Below are 23,932 nucleotides of genomic sequence, written 5' to 3'. Positions count from 1 at the left end.
TCTATCACCCACATGGTGGCATCAGGTTGACTTGCTTAGAGTAGAACATGCATATGATCATTGCCAAAGTAAGAGAAATAGCAATAGCATGGCATCTGTTTTATAGGAAAATATGTTGTTTTGTGAGTTTTATTTGAATCACCTGTAATCCATGAATATCTCCTGACTTCTTTTACTAAAAATTTTGCTAGAATTTAACTTAGCAAACTGAACTGAAAAATGAGAAATTAAGAAATTAGTTATTTTACCTTCTATGCCAAGAACATTTTTCGTCTTATTTTCTTCTGAAACTTCAAATTTCCTTATGATGTCAAGACAATAGTCTGTTGTCACATTGTTCATCTAAACAAAACAAAACATTAGTAGAGTACCTGCAATTCCATGAGATGTTTTCTTCTATGCTAAAAAGGCACATTGCTTAAGTATTCATGATATAGTGCAAAGTGATTTAATGAGCATTATTTGAGATTACTAGTGTCATAGCAACTTTATCTTTAGAAAATGATCTGAATCTTACCATGTTACCCTTCAGATTTAATCAGTGAAAACATCCCTTCAAGTAATAGACAAATGTATTCCATGAAGCAAAATTAATAAAATTAAATCAATAATCAGTGCAAATCCACTGTTAAAATCTACTTACTATAAGCTAGTAGCTATTTGCAAATTAATGTTTTCTACACAAACACCACAGTTTGCTAATCATAAATACATACAGAAAGAAAATGATCCCCTGACAAAACAGGATGTTCTAGGTAAATCCACTCATGGGTGTACATATCTACAGATCTTTCCACTGAATCACAAGAGCAATCTGCCATGGTGATTCAAGATCACAAAGGTTGGCAAGAGAAAATAAAACCAAAAACCTACATGAAGCAGCTAGCATAACAAAGTACTCTGGAGTTAGATGGCTTTTGTCCCAATTAGCCATCTCATATTATTAACAGCGGGATCTTGAACTAGTCACTTACCTTCTCTGTGGCTACCTTATAAGGTAGTTGTGAAAATGAAATGCATTACTATTAACGTGTGACATCAAAGAAGCAGTGCATGCTATTATTATTGAGGCTTTCTCAAGTTTGCTGCATGAACACACATACTTAGTGTCACTGGGCAAGGTACACTCTTCAGGAATAATTATTAAATAGCAACATGAAGGGTGTGATATTTTGATCAAAATTCCATTGAGTCCCACAGTCTAACAGTGACATTTAAAAATACTAATGAACAGTGATAGAGAAAGCTAATCTTGTGAGCCACTTCTCAATATTTCTCAAATATTCTATTATCTCTTAGGTTTGATGCTTATGTTTTAGTGAAATCTCATTTGTCTAAACAGTTTAAAAATTTTTTTTAAATATTTATTCATTTTTTTGAGAGACAGAGAGCACAAGCAGGGGAGGGGAAGAGAGAAGGGGAGACACAGAATCCAAAGCAGGCTCCAGGCTCTGAGCTGTCAGCACAGAGCCCGACGCGGGGCTTGAACTCATGAAACGCGAGATCATGACCTGGGGTGAAGTTGGACGCCTAACCGACTGAGCCACCCAGGCGCCCCTGTCTAAACAGTTTAAACAGCACTTAAACCTTCTGCAGGGGAACAAAAGCTTTGTTTTGCAGTTGTTGTTGTTGTTTTTTGTTTTTTGTTTTTTTGGTTTTTTGCTGGCTTGAAATAACATAGAATGCTTCCCCTCCCCGCCCCCAAACTAGCTGCACAATGGCTGATGCATCCATTGAGCAAATTTTACAATCCTTCCTACATTCAGAGGCTTATATTACCAGACAACACCAGAAAATACCACAAAATAAATGAAATCATGATACCTGTAAAAACTCTACTGACCTAGTCAGGCTTTAAGCAGCTCATTAATTTGCCTGCTATATACTATCACATGCAATCTAAAAAATAAGTAATTTCTCACAAAATTTTATAAAATTGGGGTGCCTGGTTATTTCAGTTGGTTAAGCGTCTGACTTCAGCTCAAGTCATGATCTCACAGTTTGTGGGTTGGAGCCCCGCACCAGACTCTGTGCTGACAGCCCGGAGCCTGGAGCCTGCTTCAGATTCTGTGTCTCCCTCTCTCTCTGTCCCTCCCCTACTTACTTGTTCTCTCTCTTTCTCTCAAAAATAAATAAGTAAACATTTTAAAAAATTGATAAAAAAAATAAAATAAAATTCACGTGCCATGGGAAGCCTGAGTTTACACTGCAATTATTTGGTTTATGAGGCTGTTTGTTCAGAGATGTAGGGGCCTTGTCCTAGACTTAGGTCTACCAGGAGCCCATGTTTGATGTAACAAACATCAAAAATATCATCCTGGGATAAAACTAATTGCAGTTGAGCAGAGAACATGTTATTGCTTCAAGATACAGGCAGAACATGTTAACAAAAAGCATCCTATTCGAGAAGTATTCAGTAAATTGATGAAAATATCAGTAGGCATTCTAGGAAGCTCACAATTCTCTGGGAATTATATAACAATAAATGGGAAATAATCCACTTCCTATCAAAATTCAAGTATTAAGGATTAACTCAGTGAAATACAGTAAAACCCCATAATAATGAGAAATGAAACGTACATGTCAATCAGTTTCCCTCCTTCCCCCAACTCCTGGTCTAATTTAAATAACTCCCAATAGCAAAATCCGGCATTTCACAAAACTGAATTTTTCGGACCTTACTTAAAAAGCCATTGTGAAATTCTACTGTATGAAAGAAGGTTCGACGTAGGTTAATGCTCTTTACTGTTTCTTTCCCCTTTGTTTTGCTCCCTATACCACATAGCTAATAAGGTGAAATGGAAAAGAACTTCTCCCTACTCTACTCCTATTTCTCATGAAGTTTATTTGAAAGTTCTGTTTGCTATCAGTATCTGAGCCACTTGCTGTTTCCAACATGAAGGACTCTTCTTACTATACCAGGCAAGTGGTGCTAAGACTGCTTTAAAAATCCTGGATTTAACAATGATTCTTTACATTTAAATAATGTAGCCAATGCTGTGCAGTTTATAAAGAGCTTTTACACATAAAATCTTAAATAGTTCTTACAACAGTCTCATAAACGTGGTGTTTTTATTCCCATTTTAAAATATGCAAATCTATGCTAGAAAAGGTTCACTATCTCAAAGTCACAAAACTAACAGGAGGCAAAATCAAGGTTCAAATTTCATTCTTCTGACTTCAAATCCAAAGCCTTTACTTTTACATTATACCTATTGTCTGGGTGTTTTTCTTCATCTCTACTGAAAAATCGAAACGCTAACTTTCAAAACGGATTGTTTTTTTCAATATAGCTGAAACTCCTGAATCTTCTTATTTTTTGAGATGCTTTAAACTGTCAAGTCAGTTACTATAATTTGACTTCCTTGATTATTCCAGGTTGGACTCCATTCTCTTGTCCTAGTTTGCTATAATACTTTAATCTCATCCAAAAAAGACTAACTGGCCCTCATATTAAAGGTCAATCCACTTCAGGTGGCCTAGTTGTAGAAACCAAAGTCATAGATCCCTATATAACAGTAGTATTCTGATACTAACATTTTATCCTCAGACTTCTTATAAGTTATCTGGCAAAGCTCTGACAGTGAGTATGAATTTCAAAACAAAGTCAGAAGTAAATAATTATATTTCTTATAGCTATGATTCCCAAAGCACACCAAATCCAAAATCATAGTATAATTTGCACAGAATTTTAATATTGCTAAACTCTTTTCATTTTTATCAAAGTAATATATATTCATAATTAAGTAAATCAAAACCAAGAAGCTTATGATTGAAAGCAGAATTTCCCTTCCTATATGGATAATCACTCTCCAAAAAAAATAATGTCAACATTTCTAGATATTTCTGTTGGAAGGAGTCTTTATATTCCGAATTGTTATGTTAATGATGCTATTTTCTATTTTTATACACCTTAAGCATTATCTATGGATGTTTTTATTGTGTTGGATAAAAAATTTAGCTTGTTTGAGCCAGCAAAACTAACTTTTTCCCTCTACCCCTCCACCTAGGATAGTTATATCTTAATTTTTTAATTTAATTGCTATTCAGTGTTGAATTATTCTGATTATGCAAGTGTTGGACATTGAGTCTATTGAATAATGACTGTGTTTCTTGAACATTTTTTGTTTTCAGGTTGTTAATTGCTGCTATTTCTACCCATTTGGTTAATTTTTAGTGTCCTCTCATAAATTCTTCCTCATGATGCTAATGGTGTCTCGATTACCAAGACAACAATCCATGAATTCCAATTTTTTATCCCCTATAAAGGTCGTCCTTCTTCCAGGTTGGTGGGATTCAGCACTTTATTCAGGTTTTGTTCTGACTTCATTCTGTCATTCTCATCAGAGAGTACTCAGAAAGTAAATTATTTATTTCTTGCTTGTATTTCTGTGTTCTTCCATGTGTGTTTTACTCTGCACGCACGTTCAGTTGACAGATTCACCAGGTAGAAAATTCTAAGTCAGAAATCATTGCTCCCATGTTTTTGGTTTCCAGAGGTGCTGTTGAGAAGTCTGATGCCATAGTGAATCTACTCCTTTTACAGGACCTGCCTTTGCTCATTAATTGGATCAGCGCTTTTTTCCCTCTCTCTTTCTGCAAACTTTTAGGATTTTACTCTACCCTTGGCTTTGTGAAATTTCATTATCATTGGTCTCTTTTTACATCCAGTGTGCTTGGCACTGAGTGGCCCTGCTAGTCTAGAGAGTTCTACCTTTCCATGCTAGTCATTTTTTGTATGATTTATTTTATAATCTCCCTTCTATTTGTTCTTTTTTCTGTACCTCTGATTATTCAGAGTGGGCTTTCTGAATCAATCCACTATTTCCTTATCTTTTCTTTCTACTTTTCATTTCTTTGTGTTTGTTCTATTTTACGGGCAATGTTTTCTTTATCTTCTAAGCCACTTATTGAGTTTACTTCTCTGCTCTTTTTTTCCTCAGAACCATCTTTTCCCACAGCATACTGCTCTTGCTTTGTGGCTGCAATTTTCTGTTTCATCACTCTGATGTTAAGGGCAGTTTTTAAAATTTCCTTCTCCCTGCATTGCCTCTATTTCCTCCAAGTTTCTCAATGCTATTTGTTTACCTTGGTCTCTGTATTTTATGGTCGAGGATTTCCTCAAACATGTGGTAAGCCTTGGCTATTTAAAACCCATTTTAAAATTAGCTATTGAAAAACGTATTTAAAATAAAGTCAGTAATAAATTGGTTGGAAGCTCTGTATTCACGAGCAGAGCTGAGTGACTAGGGGGCTCGCTGTAGAATTCCCTGTCTGAACTATTTTATTAGATGTCTGATGCCTATATCTTCAGATTTTGGGGATTTTCCTGGGACTGGTATATTAGTTTCCTAGGGCTGCTGTAACAAATTACCGCCAACTTGGCTTAAAACAATAGAAATTCATTCTCTCATAGCTCTTGAGACCAGAAGTCCAAATTCCAGGTGTGGGTAGAGTTGGTTCCCTCTGGAGACCCTGAGGGAGAATCTGTTCCATGCCTCCCTCCTTGCATCTGGTGGCTGCTGGCAAACCGTGGCATTTCTTGGCTTGGGGGCTTCGTAAGTACAGCCTCTGCCTCCATGGCCTTCTTCTGTGTGTCTGGATCCTCTTTTCTGTCACTTGTAAGAGCACTCATCATTGGATTTAGGGTCCACTCTAAATTTAGCATTATCTCATCTCAACATCCTTAATTTAATTATGTCTACCAAGACCCTATTTCCAAATAAGGTTACAGTCAGAGGTACCGGGAGTTAAGACTTGGACTTATCTTCTGGGGCCACTATCCAACCCTCTGTAGTTTGTCATAGTCTCCTATTTCCTACCTGTAATTTCCCTTATATAGAAACCTGGGAGCAGAGTGTTAGAAGAGGGTTATGGTTCTCCCACAGCGCACAGACATTCATTTCACCCCTGTACTCGTTACCTATCGCTCTGAAACAAGCCACCCAAACTTAGAAACTTAAAAACAACAATCACTGTTTTAAAAATCACACTTGTGCAGGATGCCAAGTGGGACCAGCTTTGGCTGGACAGTTATTTTGCTGTTCTCACCTACGGGTTATTCAAGTGCCTATAGGCACCTGGGCCCCTGACTACAGCTCAGTGTGTAAGGGGGCCTCTCTCACATGTCTGTGGTTGGTGCTGGCTGTTGGCCCTGGGCCTCTTTCTCTGAGTAGTGTCTCATCCACAAAACCTTGGCCTGGTTTCCTCACATGGTAGTCGCACAATTCCAACAGGGCAAAAGTGGAATCATCAAGGCTCCCGGAGGCGTAGGTTCTTTGTACATCACATCTGCTACAATCTATTAGTCAAACCAAATCCCGAAGCCAGACAAGATTAAAGGGACAGGAAAACAGATGGGAGGAGAGGCAAAGTCACCTTGCCAAGGGGCATGCATATAGGAATTCACAGACTATCTACCACAATCCCCATCTTTTCAGTACTCAGGTGTGCCTGGTATGCCTCAGTGTAGACCCTTCTGGGCCATCTTTCTCCGGTTCTGACTTTTGCTTTTAGGCCAGGATGGAGGAGGGACAGTTGCTCTGCTGCAAGAAGTAGGAGACAGGATCTAGAGCCCTACTTCCAACCAGTGCTTGGGTTTTTGACCCCTTCTCATCTCGTATTTTCAAGAGCATCACGACTTCAATTGTTGAGCTTTTCTGGGGTTCCCCTGGGCGAATGAAATTACTTCATGGCTTCCTGCTCTGTGGGCTTGAGTTTCGGTGCTCTGAGGTCTCCTTTAAATCAGACAAATTTCAAGATTTTGTTGTTCCTGTCTCCTCCCCTGTTCTCTTTGTCCTCATAGTTTTATACAGAAGAAAAAGCCTCTTCCCTTTATTTTTGGTTAATTTCAGAAGGGAGTGGAGAAACATTTCTCAGTGAATGGCCCTTCAGTTTTCAACCAAATAAGTAAGAATTTTCCTCCCCAAAATGGCTACCTCTAACTCATCTTGAAATTAAAACACAACTTTCAAAGCATTTGAAGGTATGACTATTTCACAGAAAAATGCCATTTGGAACTATATTAAAGGCTGCAAAAATACTACAAGATGTAATTACTCTGAAAAGTCTCTCAATTGCTTCAACTGTGAATAATTAAGTAAATGAACAGAAACTCAGGAATGACTCTCAAAGGAATGCTTTTATGATGAAGAAAATGCGTTAAAAAAAAAAAAAAGATAAAGGTACACTAGCCCCAAAAGGGGTAGTTATAAGCAAAGAAGAGTTTCTAAGTATTTATCATAGAGAGGTAAGGTTAGAATGACCATGACTCTCACGAAATCATTCTGGATTCAGTAAAGAATAATGAAGGGAGATGGTACAAACAACACTGGTAATTGGATTAGAAGAATCAAGGGAATATTTTAGCGGAGAGTTTAAAGACACAAAAGGGGCAACTGTTAGAAGTGCCACAATGAGATAATGTATAGATCTATGTCAGATAAACGCAGTTACAATAAGAAGAGGGCCCTCCAGCATGAGATCAGTAAAGCTCTTAAAATTCCCCTGGAATTAACCACACATATGTATATTTCAGATGAAAGTGAAGCATAAACAGAAGACTGCTTTTGGCTTATCCAAGGAGATAGCTTTGTGCTCAGGAAACAGCTAGCTGGTTTTTCAGACTATAAGGATGCTTCAATAGTCCTGCCTTCTCTTCTTCTCGCCTTAAGCCACAAGAAACAAAAGGATAGAAAGAGAGTAGAGGCTTGTTAAGAAAGGCTGTCAAGGGGGATGGGGGAATGAAATCCAATTATAGCTCCGGAACCAAAACTCTGAAAAAGCACTGAATACGAAACACATTCCGCCCCAGTGACGGTAAATGGAGAGTAAATCTGGAGGAGACATAGACTGATGGTAAATGGAGAGTAAATCTGGAGGAGACATAGACTGCCTTTTGGCAAACACAGGGGGGAAAATGAAACCAAAAAACCTCAACCAAACCTAGTACTCTGGAATCACAAGCTAGCGGATGTCAGTGATCTTTATCTGTGGTTGCAAGGAAGAATGAAAGAGAAATGTCAGCCAGCTGGTCTCTTCTAATTGGCACTTCTTCATGGATATAAAAGACAGAGAGAATTTCTCTTAGCACATACATGTTTTAAAAATGAAAGACGTAATCAAACAGCATTTGGACCTGTCAAAGGTATAAATTCAATTTTCAGAGGACTTCAGTGAAATAAAAGTCTGATCCATGGGCCAATATTTGATTTCAGATCATCTCTGACATCACATATGGCCAGCAGTGATATTTTATTTCACAACTGAGTAAATCTGTAAGTTGAATACTCTGATGTCTACACCAATTTTATGCCATCAGAAATGAATGAATTACTGCCATATGAATGGTCAAATTGCCTCCAATTTGCTCCATTGTGAAAATCCCATTTTAAAATTCAAAATCCCACAAAACTCTTAACCAATGACTCTGATGCTGCACATTTTAGATTGTGTCCAATTTTTCTCTATTAATTTTTTTAATGTGTTTTATTTATTTTTGAGAGAAAGAGACAGAGTACGAGCAGGGGAGGGGCAGAGAGAGAGAGGGAGCAATTTTTCTCTATTTTAAAATGCACAAAGGGCACCTGGGTGGCTCAGTCGGTTAAGTGTTCGACTTCGGCTTAGTTTATGATCTCATGACTGGTGAGCTCGAGCCCCATGACAGGCACTGTGCTGACAGCTCAGAGCCGGCTTCCAATTCTGTATCTCCTTCTCTCTCTCTGCCCCTCTCCCACTCACACTCTCTTTCACTCAAAAATAAATAAACCTTAAAAAAAATTTAAAAATAAATAAAATAAAATGCACAAGTGGAGCACCTGGGTGGCTCAGTCAGTTAGGCGTCGGACCTCAGCTCAGGTCATGATCTTGTGGTTCGTGAGTTTGAGCCCCATATCAGGCTCTGTGCTAACAGCCCAAAGCCAGAAGCCTGCTTCAGATTCTGTTTCTTCTTCTCTCTGCCCACCCCTTCTCCCTGACTCACTCTCTGTTTCTGTCTGTCTCTCGCTCTCTCTCTCTCAAAAATAAACATTAACAAAAAAAACTTTTTAATAAATAAATAAAACGTACTTTACATCCTTTTTTTTTTCTGTACACAATTATTTCCTTAGAATGAACTATTAGAAGTAAAACAAATTGGTCAAAGTCTTATAAATTATATAAAATTTAATAATTAAACTATCTGATGGAAAGATTATACCTTCCACAACTTCACTAGAAATCTAAGAAATGGATACCACGTTTGATAGTATTTTTTTTTAACTTTTATATGTCTGGTGAGTGGAAAATGGTCTTTTCATTTTGTTATATATATTTGAATTACTAATGAAGGGTGAAATTTCATAGGTTTATTGAGTTTTTATGAAATTTTTCATGTTTCAAATGTTTTGCCTGTGTTTCTATTGGGTATTCATTTTTTTCCCCTCAACTGCCTGTGACAGTACTTTCCATATTAAGGAATTTCACTATTTTTCCCTTTGTGTGTTACAAATACCTAGTTTGTGCTAGACATTAACTTTATGGCATTTGATAAATTGGACCACATATAAACTTAAAGCTTCAAGACATTAATATTTTCCTTTATGGTTTATGCATCTCGATATATGATAATTTTTTAAAACTTTCTTTCAGAGTACACCCATATGTAGCTTCGAGTTAATTTAGAAAATTAAACTGGATACAGGTAATTATCCACCAGAAGCAGATGTCATAGAACACTGGCTTCTGTTTTCCCCAATTAAGTCTACTGGTTGAATGTCAATGTAACCAAAAGGAGGACAGAAACACATGCCCCTTAGCAAGTGACATCCGCTATTGCTATTCAAATGGACTAGGTTACTTCCACTTGTCCAAATGAACTTGAAGTCAGTAGCTTTAAATATTGTAATTTTAATTTGTCACATTGCTGTGCTTCTGAACATCTATGTCAAAGGGCCTTCACATTCATCATTACGATCAATGTCCAAGTTGACACTGTGAGATAGGAAAGGTAGATGTAAGCTCCCTTTTATAGATAAGGAAACAAAGGCTCAGAAATGATAATGAATGATCTGCCCAAGATCCTCCAGCCAAAAAAGCTTGTAAGATGTGGAATACAGGTCTCGTAGGCCCCTGGTCTAATGTTCTTTCTTCTGTATTAGAGGAGCTCTCCAGGTGAGAGTGGAAAAAGTAGTTACCAGAGCAGAGAACAGAGGAGTAGAGATGTAGGTAGAAGAGCATATTTTCTGGGCAAAACAATAAATCTTTTATTCCATCTTGTGTTCTACCTGTATTATAGCTAACTTTGTTAATGGAGAATTGCTCCCTTTGCCAAATTAGCAAACTAATTAAAATAACTGATTCTGATACAAGCATTTTGCTAACACTTAATCCTTAAGAAAGCAACATCAAAATTCATTACATCTGAATCTCTTATTCCTAAAATGTGTGTGACTGTGGAATGGGGTAAAGTAAATCATTACCACATCTAGTATATTTTTTTTCTGACACCAACCAGGTTTTAGATTCTCCAGCACTAACTGGGTGTCCAACAACACAATTTGGTTCTGACACTAACTACCTGGAGTTAGCATTAGACCCCACAGGTTAAGTGTTCAGTCCCATAGACTGACCCATCTCAGATGCCAGCTGCAAATGAGGTGTTCAGGCTTCCCCCATTTCCGCTTGGCCTACTACAAATTTAGGGGCTCTATCAAAGAAAAAAACAGACCTAGACAGTAGTTAAAGCAAGAAAAACATATTTTAATCAGTAGCTATTGCAATAGGGGAAAAGAGAACTCAGTACTGGCTCAGTTCCAAATACAGGATGGACAAGGGGATTTATAGCAAGGATCAGGGTGGAGTGGAGGGAACATTAGAGGTAAGTGGGATTCTGGCTAACCCTACCTAACAGGGTTCTTTGCTGAAGGAAAGAAAGTGATCAGATATCACGTGGGAGATGGTGAAAGATAGGGAATTTTATCAGAAATCGAGCTGATCAGATATCAAGGATGTGGGGTTTGGTTAAAGAGTCTTAGCAGGATTCTTGCTACAGCTGGACTCTTGAGGACAAGGCCCAACAACAGGGCCTAGTCAAAAAAGGACTCAGAAAAGCCTATCTAGAGTTTAGTCAAGGAAAAGTCTCTGTCAGTTCCCATAATTCATTAGAATGACTCACAGAACTCAGAAAAGTGCTTTATTTACTAGGACTGGTTTACTACAAAGTGTACAACTCAGGAATAGCCTGGGGGAAGGTGTTCAGAGCATCTGTGCCCTCTCAGGGCATACCCCTTCCGCTTCCCAGTCCACCCATGTAGCTTCGCCAACCCAGAAGCCCTCCAAACCTCATGGTTTAGGGGTCTTGGTAGATGTCCCATTATGTAAGCATGAGTGATTAAATCATATCCACCATTTGTGACATATTTAAAACCTAGAGGAAATTATCCTATGTGAAATGACACAGAAAGATAAATGCATGATCTCACTGGTAAGTGGAATCTAAAAAAGTCAAAATCATAAAAGCAGAGTAGAGTGACAGTTGACAGGGACTGGGGGGAATGGGAGGGTGTTGGTCAAAGAGTATAAAAGTTCAGTTAAACAGGAAGAAGTTCTGGAAATCTAATGTATAGCATGGTGACCACAGTTAATAATGCTGCATTATATACTTGGCATTTGTAAGAGAGTTGATCTTAAGTGTTCTCACCACACACACACACAAATCAGAACGGTGTGAGGTGATGAATGTTAATTAGATTGATTGTAGTAATCATTTTACTGTTATATCATTTTACAGTTATATCAAAACCGTACATTGTACACCTTAAACATACACAATTTTTATTGGTCAAATAATACTCAATAAAGCTAACACCCCCTCAATCACTCACTTATTCTTCTACTTTAGTGAGAAACAGAGTTGAAGGCAATATAAAAAAAAGTAGTATGAGAAGACCAGCTTTGTTGACCACAGTTGACCCTACATAGTATTAAAATCAAAACTCTTGTTTTAAATATATTTAGGGATTATCTTTGCTAATCAGGACTTAATTTACTTAGTCTTCTCATATAATCGAATGTCAATTTTCTATCAGAGTTATCAACGAATTACTAGATTGCTAGCTAAAAATGATGTCATAGTTGGACCTCCTGGGTGGCTCAGTCGGTTAAGCGTCTGACTCTTGATTTCGGCTCAGGTCATGATCTCACGGTTCCTGAGTTCAGGCCCCATGTCGGGCTCTGTGCTTGATAGCATGGAGACTGCTCCAGGGTTCTCTCTCTCCCTCCCTCCCTCTCTCTCTCCCAGTCTCAATAAATAAACACTTTTAAAAAGTTAAAAAAAAAAGAATTATGTCATAGTTAACAAATACCTATATATTATTACTATAAAGAAAACATAACCATTATATGTACAATGAAACACATGAGTTAACATCCGTTACTTTGTGGAAAAATGTGCATTTCTACACTCAACATATTTAAGGTAAAAAATTACACAAGTGTTCAATTTATCACACCCTCTTAAAAGCTGCTAGAAACATGTTATAAATAACTCATAAATAAGATTTTGTGTGTGTGGAATTGTGATATTTACCCATCTATCCTAAAAATAAGGTATACCTATATCCAACAGCAGAAGAAGCCTGTATATTCATAAATATTTTTGAGTAAACATGTAATTCAACAGTCTAATGATACCTTTTGTTCCACCTTCAAAAACTGAGCCAGTTCTTCCACAGTTAGGTGATCTTTCTTGTCACTGTAGCTCAAGAGCAACAAATAAAGGTCCCGTCTCAATGACATCATTTTGTAAAAAACACAGAATTCTTCAAATGTCAAAGTTCCCTGATTCTCATCTGTATCAGCTTCCTGAAAGAGGCATAGAATAAACAAGGCAGTGTGAGAGTTTGAAATAGGAAATTCAGTACAGAGATGCTGAGAAGTAATATTTACTATAAAAAGGCTAGAACACGTATCACAAATGGTAAACACATTCTTTTAAAGCACACATGGAACCATTTGAAAAATGACTATTTATTAGGCCACAAAAAAAGTTTCATGTTATAACCAATCAACCTTATAAAAACCAATTTCTCTGATCACAGCAAATTTATAAGCCAAAAAAGAAAGCTTTAAAAAAAAGTAATTAGAGGAAAACGAAGTTTTCAATTTATTAGAAAGCAAGGTAGATTAAAAATAGATAATAATTCAACTCAAAAAGCTAGAAAAAATTAAGCTAAAGAAAATATAAGGAAAAAAATTATAATCAGAAGCAAAAAGCAATGAAATAAAGAACCAAATAGATACATCAGCAAAGGGAGAGCAATTAAACCAAAAGCTGATCTTTTGAAGAAACTAATGAAAAAGAAATCTTGGAGAAAATGAATCATGAACAAAAGAGGAAAAAATATCCAACACATTATGAAAATACCAGTCTCTAACCAGCTTCTGAATGTAATCCAATCAATACAGTTTTTAAATATAACAGAATCCCTCCTAATTTGACAGATGTAGTTTACTGTTCTTACAGCTATCAGAATCATTGAAACCTCCTTGTTTCCTCTCCACAGAAGTCTGAAAAATCCATTTAGACTGATTTCTAGTTGAAATAATTTGTTTCTAGTAATTATTGAGTAAGAATCTTTCACCATGTATCTTCCTTCTGATTGGCTGAATTTGCCAGAAAACACTAAAATTGTTGGGGATATGTTATGAGCAACAAATCTATTTACATGATCTTCATTTTAAATGAACACAGTTGTAACCGAACCAAAACTGACAGGGAATGAATGGCAAGTTGAAATGCATGGGTTTTATGACATATACTCAGATGTAGGGGGTTTAAACATAGCTTTGAAAGTCAACATGTTCATAAAAGATAGATTTTTTAAAAAACTTTGTTAGCTTTGGGACAATTATGAACACACACTTTAGCCAATATTTAAATCATACACAGTTTCGTTATAGGGCAGATTGCTGTTGCCTTCTATCCTTTTAAAGGTAGAAGGAGAATGGTGTATAAAATATCCACATTTTTGCTGTATGAGATGCTTGTTTGTAGAATCACCGCATTTTAAGAAACTGGGTCTACTGTTCAAATTTCTGTCCTAATTTTGTTTCAAAGTATCTAACCCTGGATACAGAGAAGAAACATTTTTCAACTTCCTTGTAAATGCTGTAACAATTAAGAACAGTAAAACTCTCACATTAAACAACAGCATCTAAAGACTTCACAAGGAGCTATCCGTAACTGAATAGATTATTTTAAAAAATTTTAGTTGAATCTAGCTCTACAATAACAAAAGCAAAGAAACCTCTAGAAAGGCTTCAATGTCTGTACCAGCAATTCAGCCAGAAGAAGAATGTTCCTGAGACAATGCTAAGATCTTTGGTCCTCTCACTCCCATGAAGGGCATTTACACAACCCTGCTAGATGGAAGACCTACAGTGGAAATGTTCTATCTAGAAATGTTCTATCACTTCTGGCTTGATAAGTCTTTAAACCTAAAGGTCACAAAAAGACCCCCCTGATGTTTTCTTAAAGTTTGTCTAAAGGATTTACTTAAAATGCATAAAACATTTGACACAAACATTTCCTGATTTACCCTCTACAATGTTTAGTGCATTAGAAATAAAAAGGTGTTGGGGCACCTGGGTGGCTCAGTCAGTTAAGTGTCCTACTTCGGCTCAGGTCATGATCTCATGGATCATGAGTTTGAGCCCCACGTCAGTCTCTGTGCTGACAGCTCAGCTTGCTTCAGATTCTGTTGTCTCCTTCTCTCTGCCCCTCCCCTACTCATGCTCTGTCTCTGTCTCTCTGTCTCTCTCTCACAAATAAATAAACATTTAAAATAATTTTTAAAAGAAATTAAAAGGTGTCTGAAGGGGGAAAACATATAAGTAAAAATAGATCAATAGCTTATTTCTTTATCTTATTTCCAAAAAGTACTCTCACATCATTATTTTTGCAAGTATAGGCTTTGCCTTTCTCTTTAAGCTTGGGCCTTCTGATTTAATCAGCAGCTACTCTTCAGTACAATGAGCATTTTCTATGAAAAGGAACAGATGGGAGTGTGGGGCTCACAACGAGCAAAAGTGAGATGTCACAGGAAGTACCAGGAACATGGCAAAACTTCCCATTAAGTTGAAGGACAGTTCACTTTCTTTGTGACAACACATTTCCCCTCCCAAGTCCCTCACTCCATCTCCAGGGTTCCTTCTACAGCATATTCCTTCGTCTTCTTTCCTCTCTCTTATGTTGTTCTCCAGTGCAACGGGACCAACTTCCCTTCGCTGCAAACCGTGTCCAGCCAAGAGCTTCCCAAGCACAGGCCCACTGTAAGAGGTCACGGAATGGAGCCAGCCTCCACCATTCCTCACTGCCCCTCATCCCTCATGTCATTTGTGCCCTTCCCACCTCTAAGGACAAATGGTTAGAAAACAAAGGAAACACAAAACATTAACCATCACACAATTTCACACCTTCTGCTTATTTTTATATGTACAAAATATCACCCAGATACAAAATATCACTTGGAAAAGAAAATTATCGCAAACCATGGATTGTGGTTATGACTTATCTCCACATAAGGGCACTTCCTAAATTAATATATTAGCTGTTAGTTATAATCTAACATTGTCTTTGCACCCACTTAACAGAGCTCACTTCTGCACCTCAGACAGAGGACTAAGTGCAATCCCAGCTGGGTGCCACAGAGTAAGTCTGGGCCCAAGGATTTTCCTCAAGGACTGACCAACAGGGAAAGGGCATCTCATCTAATACCAACAGGCAGTTGAATGAACTTCTGGAGAGCTCCCGAAATGCTAGGAGTGATGTAGCACTTCTGAGAATCATGGATTCTAAATCTTAAACTCCTCTGAAACAAAACAGAGTCTCTTGAGAACTTAATAAGTGCTGTTTTTTTCATGTTACTAAGTCTTTACTCTGATCCTCACAAGAGCTCTGTGAGGTAGGCACATGAGATGTTATCACCCTCTCGAAGGGACTTCATGGAGTTTGCTCCAATATCTAAGTGCCAGGTAGTCTTATAATTACTCTCTGAAAAGAGCAACAATAAAAAAGCATTTTAGGAAGTGAAACTGTGGACACATGCTAAGTTTAGGAAGTCTTTTTTTCCTTCATGAAACAAAACGCCTCTCTTTTCATCAAAGAAAAATAAAACGCTACAGAGCAGGTGATACCAACTTCCAACATAACAAAATAGCCTTTGAAATATCTAAGTACATCAATAATATGCAACGTGTATTTTACAAAAAGCCAACCCATTTGTGAAAACATACCTGAAACATTTGTCGGACTTTTCTTCGGGGCAGATTGACATTTAGTTTATGCATCAACTGGTGTATCTCTTCAATATTCAATAAGCCATCACCATTCTTATCAGCTTCCTCAAAGGTCTGCTTTACCCACATGAAGAAAGGTCAAGAGAAACACTTTTTTCATAAAAATAAAAACTGCTCTCACAGAATACTCACAAGGACATTTATCATTAACACAGAGCTTGAGAAGAAATTCTCTGGAGAAGGCCCTGCCTGCAATCCATGGACTAGTGATCTGCTACCAGTGACAACAGGCAACAGGGGAATGGGTGCTTGGAGGTGATTCCCTTCACTTTGAAATGAGAGTCAAACCAAGTTCTTTTGGGAGTTTGTTTAACTCACACATTTTTACCCAATCTGTAAAGGAATACGATGTGATGAAACCTCAAATATACCAAATTTAGGCCTTATCTTCCTCCTCTATGACCTTCCAGTTAGCGTATTTTTACCTTCACAATACCCCACACTAGACAATTTTTTCAGTTCCCCTTTCTCTGTCCACTCCTACATTTAGAAACTGTCTAGTTCAATCTGCTCATTGTTCAGATGAGGATATAAAGCTAGAGGAAGAGAAATTGTTAAAAAATGTTGGTTTACTTAGAGAAAGAGAGAGCAAGCAGAGGAGGGGCAGAGAGAGAGGGAGAGAGAGAATCCCAAGCAGGCTCCGCGATGTCAGTGCAGAATCCAACACACTCCGTCCCCCCAGGCCCCCCAGGCCCCCCAGCAGAAATTTGTTAAGGATAAATTAGTAAGAGATCCACATTTTTGGAAACTTAGTCTAGTATTCTTGTCTCCTATACAGCAGATCTGTCTCTATACTATATTCATCTCCATATCACTAGCTTGGAAGGTTCTTACCTAAGAGCCTCAAATTTCTAAATCAAAAGCAAACCTCATATGTTAGAGGTTACGCTCAAATTGCAGGTAGGATATTCAGTGACTGAGGGTATGAAGCTGAGTTTAGATACAGAAGATTTACATCATGTGACCTGAGGTTTTAAAAAAACCCTCAGGGGGAGTGACTCGGGTTGTTTCACATCATGAGGAAGCAGAATAAATGGTAACCAATGGGTGATCTGAATTTTTTTTTAAATGAATAATTCAAGGGGCACCTGGGGGGCTCAGTCAGTTAAGCATCCAACTCTGATTTCACCTCAGGTCATGATCTCAGGGTTCGAGAGACTGAGCCCCATGCCCTGACAGCATGCAGCCTGCTCCAGATTCTATTCCCCCTCCCCAGCTCACGTTCTCTCTCTCTCTGCCTCTCTCAAAATAAATAAATAAATATTTTTTAAAAATGGATGACTCATAGTTATTGGGGGTAAACTGCAGAAAGCAGGAATCATGTGCACACTTAGAAAACCAAACTGGGCTTCAAAATTTGAAGGGGAATAAAGGTGGTGGAAAGAAACCAGAAAATCAAAGTAAGGGAAGGCATAGGTTTAAAACCAACAAATAGGAGAATGAGAGCAGGTGAGAGAGGGGGAAATGGATAATATTTGCCTCAAGAAGATGATATCAAACTGATTTTCATATTAAGTCAAAATACTAAAAGTATAACATAGCATATTTACATTTCTTAGGCAATTCAAATTATGATTGTAGGAGATAGGACCTCAGGAAGTAAAAACAACCATAAAGACTTATTTCTTCTAGATTTAAATACCTAAACACTGTAAATACCTTGTTTCACATTTTGTTCCCTTTATAACATTGGAAAATAACCAGCCCAGTTCTTTATAATTCAACTTCTCATAGAAGGACCTCATTATACATGACATCTGGAAGTTAACAGGTGACCCAGGACTAGGGTAAAAATAACTGAAGAATCAAAAGAGTGAAACATTTGGGCCAATTATTAATAAATACCTGAATCTCATTTTTTTTTTCTGTTTTCTGGACACACAGTCTCCATCCATCTCTATTTCTTATGACTGTGGACACTGCTCTGTGTTCAAAGAAGTCATGAAATGAGTCCAAGAGCAGTCATATTTTCATCCTTTTATTTTATACTTCCTTACCAAAGCCTCTCAAAGATTTCTCCAGAGAAGAGTCAAGGACAAGCAAACCCTAAATATGAGTATCCTGCCAGTACAAACCCTAGGATAGGCCTGTGTCTATAAGGCCTTCAGTGTCAACATATAAACTGGCCTTGACAATTGGTTTAGGGAATATGGGATTGGTAAGACATAGAGGTAGAATCCAACTGAGAAACAGACACTAGTCCTGATTCTGCTGACCTGGCACTGTGACAGTGTTCACTTATGGCACACCTCTTGGGCCTTGCATTTCCTCATCTATAATGTCAGTGAACACAACTAGATGACCTTGAAGTCCCTTCCAACTCTAAGATTCTATGAAAGGAAAAACCATTCTCTCCCAGTAACAGTACACATGGTATACAATTACAGGTAAAAGTATTCTGATATCTTAAAGCTATTCTTCATAATTAAGATATGAGTACTCAAGAAAGCTCTAAATTAATGATTCACATCACCATACAGGATGAGTTTAAGAAGAGAAACAATCATTCTGCAAAGAAAAACTGGGATAGTAAAAACCGAATGAAAGTTATGGCCTAGAATTTTCTATCAGAAAGTTAAAGGAAATTCTAAGTATTGAATGGTAGTATTTACCATAGGGTTGGGCAAACTTTTTCTGGAAAAGGCCTGATAGTAAATATTTTAGGCTTTGCAGCTCTCAACTGCAACTACTCAATTCTGCTATTGTGACACAAAAGAGGCTATAAGCACCACATAAATTAATTGGCATTGTTATGTTCCAATACAATTTTATTTACGGACACTGAAATTTAAATTTCAGATAATTTTCAGCAGAATTTCACAAAATATTCTTCTTTTGATTTTATTTTTCCAATCACTGAAAACCATTTCTTAGCTCAGGACCACATATAAAAAAGGCATTAGGCCACATTTGCCTACAGGCTACAGTTTGCAGGGCCCCTGATTTACTGGGAAGGTGTAAACTTTCAGTTGACAACATCCTTTCGAGACTGCCCAAAGTCTTCCAGAGGTAATAATTTCTCCTGTGGGGTCAAGAGATAAGGTGGGGAAATCATGAAGGAGAATGGACTGGCGGAGAAAAATGCTGAGGCTTTCATGCTGGGGCCACTGAGATTTCAGACTTAATCTCAAGAGGAAAGCAAAAGATTTGCCAGTCCTTACCTCTCTTCAGCAATAAAATAGTAGCTATTATTTATGAGTGCTTAATATGTGCTGGACAGTGTTCTAAACACTTTGTGTACATCAATTCATTTGATCTTCACACAACTACATAAGGCACACACTATGATTAACACCATTACCATGTGACAGACAAAGACTCTAAGGCAAAAGAGTTTAAGTTACTTATCCAAAGTTACCCGGTACATGGCAGAATTGGGGCCAAATCCCAGGCAGTGCAATACTAGTCCTTAAACAAAACACTATATTGCTATTAATAGACATGAGTAATGCATCTACCTCCATGAAACATGGCCATATTCCAGAAATAACCTGAATTACATTTTACACTGGAGGGATTTTTTTCATACAGCCACTTAAGATTCATTATTCTCATTATTCATTCACAGTTGAAATTTTCAGGCCTATTTGTAATGTTGTCCTCAACTAATGTAATTAAATGTATGTCCAACCAAAGATATTATTCTGTTATTAAAATATTACCTACAACCCTATCAAATCCTGACAAATATGTATGAGGATTGTCCTCTGATTCAACATAACTATTCTATTTTTGACATCAGCTTCTTTATTATTAATTTCCTCTGTCCTTTTCTCTCCTCACTGACACAAGCATCAACTGTTTCTATATATCTTATAAAATTATTCCCTGTGCAATTCTGGGGTACATTTGCTTTCCAAATAGCATACTTTCAGAATATGAAATCCCTCAGCTGTCAACCCGGTTAATTCAAACACGAAAACTTTCTATTGCCAGTAAACACGGGCAAACGAAATCAGTTTCAAAAAGCTATTGAGCTAAGCTAGTATAAATTCAAATTAGAATAGAACTTTATGATGTTAAATGTAACCCCCATTGTAACCATAAAGAAAACAGCTATAATGTATAAAAGGACATGAGAAAGGAATTTAAAATTTCACTATAAAAGTATCAACTAAACAAAAAAGACAGTAATGCAGATGCAGGAAACAAAAGACAAAAAAGTTATAACGCATATAGAAAGTGAACAGCAAAATGAGAGAAGAAAATCCCTCCTTATCAGTAAGGAGTTTAAATGTAAATGGATTAAATTCTCCAATCAAAACACAGAGATTGGTAGAATGGATTAAAACACATGATCCAACTATATGCTGTCTACAAGAGATTCACTTAAGATCCAAAAACATGCACAGGTTGAGAGTGAAATGATGGAAAAAGATACTACATGCAAATAGTAATGGAAACGGACCAGAGGTGGATTTACTAATATTAGACAAAATAAGCTTTAAATCAAAAAATGTTTCTAAAAGATAAAAACAGACATTATATGTTGATAAAAGTTTCAAATATAACAATTATAACAATTACACATCTAATGACAAATCAAAATATATGAAGCAAAAACTGACAGAATTGAAGGGGAAATAGACAGCTCTACAGTAATCATTGGAGAATTCAATATCCCACTCACAATAAAGTATAGAAAAACCACATGGAAGGTAAGGAAATAGAGAATATAAACAACACAATAAACCAACTAGGTCTAACAGACATGTACAGAACACTTGAACCAACAATAACAGCAGCATACACATTCTTCTCAAGCACACAGAGAACATTTTTCAGGATAGATAATATTGTATGCCTAAATTAAGTCTCCAATTTTAAACACACATATCATTCAAAGTATCTTCTTTGGCCACAATGGGATGAGATCAATAACAAAAAGAAACTAAGAAAATTTACAAAATTATGGAAGTTAAACAATATACTTTTAAATAACCAATGGATCAAAGAAGAAATCATAAAAGAAATTAGAAAATACTTAAAGATGAATGAAAATGGAAACAACATATAAACTTAGGCAGTGCTAAGGGAGACATTTACAGCTATAAATGCTTACATTCAAAAATAAGAAATACACTTGAAGCTACTGTAACGGCATGTCAACTATACTTCAATTAAAAATAAATGTTTTTAAAGATGAAAAATAAAATTTAAGAAAGGTCTCAAATTAACATTTAACTTTACCACTTAAGGAACTAGAAAAAAAAGGACAAACTAAATCCAAAACTAGCAATAAATAAGTAAATAAAATTTAAAAATCCAAAGCTGGCAGAAAAGGCAGAAAATAAGAAAGATTGGAGGAAAGAGCAATGAAATGGAGAAAGAAAACAACAGAGAAAAAAAATCATTGAAATAAAATGTAGGTTTCTTTGAAAAAAAAGAGAAAGAATTCAAATTAATACTAAAATCAGAAACAAAAGTGAGAACATTATTACCAATTCTACAGAAATAAAAGGATTTAAAGAGAGTACTATGGTATCTTTCTCTGTATGACTTATTTCACTTAGCGTAACACTCTCCAGTGCCATCCACGTTGCTACAAAAGGCCATATTTCATTCTTTCTCATTGCCAAGTAGTATCGCATTGTGTATATAAACCACAATTTCTTTATCCGTTCTTATGTGGATCCTGAGAAACTTAACAGAAGACCATGGGGTAGGAGAAAGGAAAAAAAAAAAAGTTGGAGAGGGAGGGAGCCAAATCATAAGAGACTCTTAAAAACTGAGAATAAACTGAGGGTTGATGGGGGGTGGGAAGGAGGTAAGAGGGGGTGATGGGCATTGAGGAGGGCACCTGTTGGGATGAGCACTGGGTGTTGTATGGTAACCAATTTGACAATAAATTTCATATTAAAAAATAAACAAACATTTAAAAAGAGAGAGAGTACTATGAACAATTGCATGCTTACAAAGTGGATAACCTAAATGAAATGGACAAATCCTAGAAACACAAAACCTACAAAGACTAAACCACAAAGAAAACAAAACATGAACAGATCTATCACTAGCAAGGAGCTTGAATCAGTAACCAAAAATTTTTCAACAAAGAAAACTTGATACTTGACCTTGATAGCTTCACTGGTAAATTCTACCAAACATTAAAAGAACTAACACCAATCCTCAAATTTTCCCAAAAAATTAAAGAGGAGGGAACATTTCCTAACTCATTCTATGAGGCCAGCATTATCCTCATAAACCCAGGCAAAGATACTACAAGAAAAACAAAAATACAGACCAATAAACAATCATGCAAAAATCCTCAACAAGATACTAGCAAATAAAATTCAGCAGTATACTAAAAGAATTATACACCATGACCAAGAGGGATTTATTCCTGCAATATAAGGATGGTTCAACATATGAGAATGGATTAATGTAATATACCATATCAACATACTGAAGGAAAAACCACATGATCATCTCAATCAATGCAGAAAAAAGATTTGACAAAACTCAATACCCTTTAATGATAAAAACATTCAACACAATAGGAACAAAAGAAAACTACCTCAACATATTAAAAGCCACATATGAAAAAAAACACAGTAAATATCATATTCAATAATGAAAGACTGAAAGCTCTTGCTCTAAAATCAGGAACAAGGCAAGGGTGCCAGCTTTCACCATTTTTATTCAACACAGTACTAAGTTTTAGCCAGAGCAATTAGGCAATGGGAAGGAAGGAGGGAGGGAGGAAGGAAAGGCATCCAAATTAGAAAGAAGTAAAATTATGTTTGTAGATGGTATGATCTTATATATAGAAAACCTTATAGACTCCACAACAAAAGCTGTTAGGATAAATGAATTCAGCAAAATAGCAGGATACAAAGTCAACACACAAAAATTGGTTGCATTTCTATATATGAACAATAACAATCTGAGAAGGAACTACAAAAACAATTCCATTTATAATCACATCAAAATAATAAAATAGGAATAAAGGAGGTAAAAATGTACACAATGAAATCTACAAAACATTGCTGAAAATTTTTAAGAAGACATAACTAAATGAAAACACATCCGATGTTCATGGATTGGAAGATAATTTAGTTAAAATGTCAATACTACTAAAGGAATCTACAGATTCAATGAAATTTCTATCCAAATCCCAATGACATTTTTCTGCAGAAATAGAAAAACCAATCCTAAAATTCATATGGAATACCAAGGGACCCTGAGAAGCCAAACCATCATGAAAAAGAACAAACTTGAAAGACTCACACTTCCTGATTTCAAAACTTATCTCAAAGTTACAACAATCAAAACAGTGTTGTATTAGTATGAAGACAAACACATAAACCAATAGAATAAAACAGCTCAGAAATAAACCCTCACATCTATGGTCAAATGATTTCTGACAAGGTTGCCAAGACCATTTTATAGAAAAAGGACAGTCTTTTCAACAAATGGGCCTGGAAAACTTGGATATCAACATGCAAAAGAATGAAGGTGGACCACTACCTAACACTATCCACAAAAATTAACTCAAAATGGATTAAGGACATAAATGCAAGACCTAAAACAATAAAACTCTTAACAGAAAAGAGAACAAAATCTTCATAGCATGGGATTTGACAATCATTTCTTGAGT

At 36.5% G+C, this 23,932-nt stretch overlaps 1 protein-coding gene across 1 annotated transcript in view; it reads right to left on the bottom strand.

Moving 5' to 3' along the window:
- PLCH1 (phospholipase C eta 1) overlaps positions 1-23,932 on the bottom strand; it is a 190,532-nt gene that overhangs the window by 60,957 nt on the left and 105,643 nt on the right. The window contains exons 6-8 of the mRNA XM_042955821.1: positions 16,273-16,402; positions 12,670-12,840; positions 249-342 (exon numbers count right to left, since the gene is read on the bottom strand). Of these exons, the coding sequence (XP_042811755.1) occupies positions 249-342; positions 12,670-12,840; positions 16,273-16,402 (395 nt within the window). The remainder of the gene's footprint in view (positions 1-248; positions 343-12,669; positions 12,841-16,272; positions 16,403-23,932) is intronic.

The sequence above is a fragment of the Panthera leo genome, chromosome C2 (assembly GCF_018350215.1).
Source record: "Panthera leo isolate Ple1 chromosome C2, P.leo_Ple1_pat1.1, whole genome shotgun sequence".
In the NCBI taxonomy this organism is placed as follows: Eukaryota; Metazoa; Chordata; class Mammalia; order Carnivora; family Felidae; genus Panthera; species Panthera leo.
The sequence above is the reverse complement of the archived record's forward strand: the minus strand, read 5'-3'. Positions and strand labels throughout refer to the sequence as shown.